Raw genomic sequence first — 6,478 nt, 5'->3', positions numbered from 1 at the left:
GCTGACCTTAAGGTTTGCAGCCCAATTCGTAACCACTAGGTTTAGAAGCCTTCCTTCATTGTGTCTTCTATACTGTATTATTAAAAATTCTGAAAATTAAGTAAAGACTTAGGTTACATTTTAGTTTTAAAATTTTTGTAGTAAGTTATTCAAAATGGAAGGCAAAATTCTCAAATATGTAATCTGTTGAGTGATTTTGTTTCCTGTAGTTAAGACCCAACTTTCAACTTTTAGTTACTTGTAATTGTTTCCTTCAGCTTTGTAGTTACTCTTATTTTAAATAGAAGAAAATTACAGTTTTTCTTATTGAAAAGTGTGGAATACTTGGGTCTTTCACATACCTTGAATTAAATTGTGTTCAGCTTCAGTTTCCATGTTAAATAAAGATTTGAGTTCATTGTATATATCAACCCAAAAACTTTCTCAAATTTTACAAGAGTAAAAATCTTCATAAGAACTCATTCTTAGTAAGGCATAGGAAGTGTTGGAAGGAATGAAGGAAAAAGATGCATGAATCCATGGGTAATCTTTTTATTTAGATTAGCTTTACTTGAGTATTATATCTACAGAAATGTTCATTTTGATGTTACTTGGGGGTTTGGTTGTTCTTGTGTAGTTGTTAAGCGCCTTTGAGTTGGCTTCAACCATAGTCCCCCTGTATAGGGTTTCTGGTGAGTGTGAATGACCAACCTTTTGATTAGCTGTCTAGTACTTTTCCTACAGTGCTACACCATGACTCCTGGATTTTGATTATAAAGAATTGCTTATTTTCTTAGGTATAAAGGGATTCAATGGACCTCAGTATTGATTCTCAGATTGAAATCGTTTATTTTTTTGTTAGAGGAACTCTTATATACTTTCAGGAAGCAAAACAAAATTATGTAATTAAATAAAATTATTATAGAGTTTATGATATAACAAAAGTAAGTTTCAATCACTTCCCAAATAAGAAGAACTTCAGATGTACTTGGCATGCATTTGTAACTAATGGATTATTTTAATTTCAGGGTTATTTCAAGTAATAGGTCACATATTGTGAAGCTGCCAGTTAACAGGGTAAGTTGTTTTTTTCACATACACAAAACTCAAGTTCAGAAATGGGGAAATAATAATCAGTTAAAAGAGTTGGCACTATTTTGTAGTTAGCTTCTCGAGGAATTGCAGTAGATACAGGGTCAGTACAATTTTTCAGTTTGAAATTGTCATTTGTGCACCAGCTCCAGGCCTTTCCAATATATTCAGTTCACATTCAGACTACTGCCTTTTAAGTAAATAAAAGAGTCAGTCTAAGATCAGTCAGTTATTCCACTAGTGGTAGAAAGTGTATTATTATCTAATAATTGACCAGTAAATATGTAAATGTCGTGTTGGCACATCTCCACTTTTTACCTCTGAGAAGATATCTACTTAGCTTAATAAGCCCTAAGAAAAAAAGGAAAGAAAAGTTAATGGAATTCTCATTTCAGTTCTCATCATGATATAAGGGTAGTATCTCTAAATTGTGTGAGACCCCAAATATTGCCAACATTATTCTTCTGAGACGTAAATGGATATTTTGAAACAAGCATATTCCTAGATGAAAGGGAAACAGGAAATTTTGCTCAACAGCTATTTCAAAAGGTTCTGTTTTAATTTCTTTCCCTTACCAAAGGGGGAAACTAAATTTAATTTGGCAATTTCCAGTTTTATAAGTGTATGCAATTAAAACTTTAATAATGATAACTTTTACAATTTTAAAATCTTGAATTCGCCTTTTTTGTTGTTGTTTTTTCTGCTTAGCAAATTCTTGGAATGTTTCCTCCATTGAATACTTAGTGCATACTTAGGGAATTCAACAATAAAACCTTAAAAATAAATGTAATTCTGAAGGCAGCTCTGCTTGACCATGATGATGTAGTATATTCTAAAATTAAGTGTAAATGACTAGATTGTCTGTACTCCTCTTCTTTTCCCATTAGCCTAAAGAATTATCCTTCTGATCAGAAATTCTATGCAATTTGTCATTTATGCGGGGTTTTTTTGTTTTTTGTTTTTCTTTTAATTCTATGAATTGACCTATTAATATGGTCAGCCTAAAATTTACTATGATTTGAGACTTGGAAATTCTTAAATCAGTACAATTTGAAGTTGTCATCAGCCTGATTATATATTAAATTGACATATTTTCATGTGTTGTTATTTTAACTAACAGCAATTGAAGTTTATGCATACTCCGCATCAGTTCCTTCTCCTCAGCAGTCCACCTGCCAAAGAATCCAATTTTAGAGCTGCTAAAAAACTCTTTGGAAGCACCTTTGCATTTCAGTGAGTATGGCTTAATGTTAAGGGGCTTAGTCTCCAGGTAAATCTTCTGGTAGTAGACAATTCATGTGGTTGCAAGTTGGGCTGCTAACCTTAAGATCAGCAGTTTGAAACTGCTAGCTGTGTCATGGGAAAAAGACAAGGCTTTCTGCTCCTGTAAAGATATACAGCCTCAGAAACCCTATACAGGGTCGCTGTGAGTCGGAACCAACTCCACAGCACATAACCAACCAACCAGTAAATGACATAATTTGTGGAAACTCAGAACTTCCAGAAGAAATCATTCATGATATATTATGCCATAATCACTTTAAAATATAACTGATTTTTCTGTTTTGACTTTTTCCTGTTTTTAGTGGCTCACACATTGAAAACTGGCACTCCATCTTAAGGAATGGTTTGGTTGTTGCTTCTAATACAAGACTGCAGGTGAATTTTCTGAATGCTTCAATCCTTCCTTATCCTTCCGTATTATGGTTAGCTAAGTTGGCTGTCCTGGTTTTAAGTTTTTGCTTGCAAAAGAGGAAACATATGGATTTTTAGAAACTACATGGAATGTTTAACAGGCAGACGTACATTTTCATAAAATAGCAAGCAGAATCGATCGATACACAATCTAGGAATGAAAGTAATTAAATTTACCTAGTTAAAAAAAGAAAATTAAAATCTTAGTGTAAAACAGTCATATCACGCTTTGAACATAAGTAGGAAAATATTGTCATGTTCAAAGTAAAACTGTACCAGGGGCTCCAAAAAGTTGATAGAAAGTTTTTAATTATCTTTAAATTTCATTTTTCCCTGAACTTTTTGAAGCTCTCTCTTATAAAAATTCTACTGTTCAATCCAATAAATATTTCCTGAGTAGAGTGCCATAGTGTTTATTCTTCTTAAGTTGAAATGATAGGGCTAAGAAAAAACAAACAGGGTGATGCCTGCTTTATAGCCTCCAGAAGACTACTTGGTGTTAGAAAGCTATTGCAGGTTCCGATGTCATTTTCACTTAGGCCCTTCATCTCTCACATCCCTCTTGCCTCTCCTGCAGCTGATTGTCATCTGACAGTGTAAGGAGACCAGGAAATCCAATAGTACAGTGCAGGTTTTCAACTCGGTCATCTGCAATAGATCCCAAAAAAGAATGATATTATGGAGACACAATTCAGTGTAAATGTCTTTAAATGCTCATTTATTGAACTAGCACTGGGTTCATACTAGCAGAGGGTGAGGATTCTAGAACATTGTTCAGAGTTGTATCTTAAACAAGACAAAGAGATTCAGCTAATAAAACGCTCTGTAAATTTGGGGATTTACAGGTGAGTAAGAATCAGTTGCCAGAGAGTGTTGTGTATTAAAAATCCGAGTAAGACACTTTGTTTATATACTAGCAGTGTGAGTCTTGATCAAAATTCCTTCATGTGTATTTCAGCCTTCACCAGAGATTGGGTCTTGTTTTCAGAATTTTCAATTCATTAAAATAAGAACCGACTCTACAGTACTTTGTAATAAATGATTCTGTCTCTGGCAGTTTGCAAAACCTTCACCATGGATGTTTTTTCCTCTTGCTATCATTTTTCATATATCAACATACTCTGAATTTTGAACACAAGGATATTAGTATTATTTTCAAATTAGACCTTGGAAGAAGAGCTCCATCATTTTCTAAAACTTAATGTTCCAATATGAGACTGATTGCCTTCATTTGTAAAATATTACCATTTGAAACCATTGACTGAGCTCTTTCTCCCTCCCACCTCTACCCATTTTAGCTCCATGGTGCAATGTATGGAAGTGGAATCTATCTTAGTCCAATGTCAAGCATATCATTTGGTTACTCAGGTAATCCCACATTTCACTTATAACCTCAAATTTGCTTTGCTTTAGTTCTTTGTTGGTGTTAAATATTCTAGACATAAGTTTGTGTCATGTGATGTGACAGAAGTTTATTTGATAGATTTTTATTAAAGTCACTGATAAATATCAGACAAAATAAAAGCACACATGTGAAAGTGGATTTGCAATACTTCCCCTAGTATGTGAGACTAAGGAGTGCTGGTGGCCAAAAGGTTACATGCTTGACTGCCAACAGAAAGGTCTGTGGTTGTAATGCACCCAAATTCTGCAGGGAGAAAGCCCTGGCAATCTGCTTCTGTAAAGACTAGAGCCCAGAAAGCCCTGAGAGCAAAACCACTGTGGACTCTAGGCTTACTTAGGAGTCGGATTCAACCTGATGGCAGACAGTAACAGCAACAGGTGTAACTTGTCCCTTTTCAGTATTGTCTCCTTTTTTTCCCCTCCAGGTTTATGTAACTTCATGCTTTCTGTGGATTTATTAAACCAATTATCATAAGCTTTATCATTGCTACTTTTCATCTAGTGAAGTTTTAATATTTTTAAAAGAAAAAGTAGAAAAAGTGGAAGAAATAATAAGGTGAGGATAGATATATCACAGACATATTTTGTTTAATTAAAAAAATTTTTTTTTACTTATAATTAATGTAAAATACTGTGGTTGTGTTTTGTCGAGTCGCTCCCAACTCACAGCGACCCTCTGTAGGGTCATCTTTCTCCCATGGAGCAGTTTGTAGATTCGAACTGCTGACCTTACCTAACCCATTACCATCAACAGTTAGACTCTATAAATATACTTAAATATATATATATTACTAATATTCCATAAAGGACTCCTGGTGTGGAGCTCTAGGGTAAGTCCTAGACTGTGAATCACAAGGTTGGTCGTTCAAACCTACCAGCTATTCCTTGGAAACACTAAACAGGGTTGCTATGGGTTGGAACCAATTCCACAGCACATAGTAACAGCAATAATAATGCTCCATACAGACATTGATAGCAATGTAGAAAACTTGGAAGAAAGTTAAAAAAAAAAAAAGCACCCTCATAATTATCCTGCATATTGACATCTTATTAATAATTTGGGGAAATTGTGGGGAAAATATTTTGAAATAAGTTGAGAGCATGTGTTGAAGGTAGTCTAGTAAATTAAAAATGTGGAAAGAATGATCATCAAATTGTTAACATGGATCATTCATTATTCATGGATGGTGGAATTTGGGATGATTTCTTCTTCATGCTTTTTATTCAAACTACACAATCTTCTATAAAGTAACAAGTGGCGTTTTTTCTATAACTCTGATGTTTAATGTATTTTTCTTCAACTATTCAAAAATAACTTTGTATTCATAAGTGTTCATATGTAGCTTTGCTAGTTTGCTTTTATCTATGCTCATGTATGTATGTATATGTTTTATGTGAGAGAGAGAGAAAGAGTTTTCATGATCACATTACACAACTCCTGGAGTTGTTATTCACATAGAATAGCCTGTGTGATCAATTTCAATGTTCCATATTAAAAAAATAATAAATAAAATAACAACAACCATAGAGACTTTGATAGCCAGCTGGTCATTATCCAGCCTATCCTTCTATGCCAAAGATCATGGCTTTTAAACCACAGCAAATTGTTTTCCAATAATGGCAGAGTAAAATTGTTGTTGTTGGTTGTTATGTGCCGTGGAGTCGGTTCCGACTCATAGCGACCCTGTACGGGGTTTCCAAGGCTGTAAATCTTTACAGGAGCAGAAAGCCTTATCTTTCTCCCGCAGAACAGCTGGTAGTTTCGAACTGCTGACCTTGAGGCTCACAGCCCGATTCGTAACCACTAGAAGCACTAAAACTAGAATTATAATTAAAAATAGCAAAAACAAAAGAGAATAGCAACAATAATAAAAACCATGATGATACAATCCTGGGGAAAAGAAACATTTAAAAAATTAGAATTTGCAAGATAACATAAAAAGCTTAAGGAAATTAAAGAAAACATAAATCTAGATAACTTGTTGTTGTTGTCAGGTGACATCGAGTCAGAACTGACTCACAGCGACCCCATGCACAGCAGAACGAAACATTGTCTGATCCTGGGCCAACCTCAATACCGCCGCCACACTTGACGCCATCAATGATGTCACTTGGCTGATCCATCTCGTTGGGGGTCTTCCTCTTTTTCTCTGACCCTCCACCTTACCTAGCATGACATCCTTGTCCAGCGACTGTTCTCTCCAGACAATGTGTCCAAAGTATGAGAAACGAAGCCTAGCAATTTTTGCCTCCAAGGAGCACTCTGGTTGAACTTCTTCCAAAACACATCTATTGGATCTTTTGGCAG

The 6,478-nt window shown here is 34.8% G+C and overlaps 1 protein-coding gene across 1 annotated transcript in view; it reads left to right on the top strand.

Moving 5' to 3' along the window:
• Positions 1-6,478, top strand: part of PARP8 (poly (ADP-ribose) polymerase family, member 8) — a 279,531-nt gene that overhangs the window by 255,169 nt on the left and 17,884 nt on the right. The window contains exons 23-26 of the mRNA XM_006865763.1: positions 1,008-1,056; positions 2,192-2,304; positions 2,658-2,730; positions 4,065-4,134. Coding sequence (XP_006865825.1) covers positions 1,008-1,056; positions 2,192-2,304; positions 2,658-2,730; positions 4,065-4,134 — 305 coding nt within the window. The remainder of the gene's footprint in view (positions 1-1,007; positions 1,057-2,191; positions 2,305-2,657; positions 2,731-4,064; positions 4,135-6,478) is intronic.

The sequence above is a fragment of the Chrysochloris asiatica genome, unplaced genomic scaffold (assembly GCF_000296735.1).
Source record: "Chrysochloris asiatica unplaced genomic scaffold, ChrAsi1.0 scaffold00082, whole genome shotgun sequence".
NCBI classification, from domain to species: Eukaryota; Metazoa; Chordata; class Mammalia; order Afrosoricida; family Chrysochloridae; genus Chrysochloris; species Chrysochloris asiatica.
The sequence above is the reverse complement of the archived record's forward strand: the minus strand, read 5'-3'. Positions and strand labels throughout refer to the sequence as shown.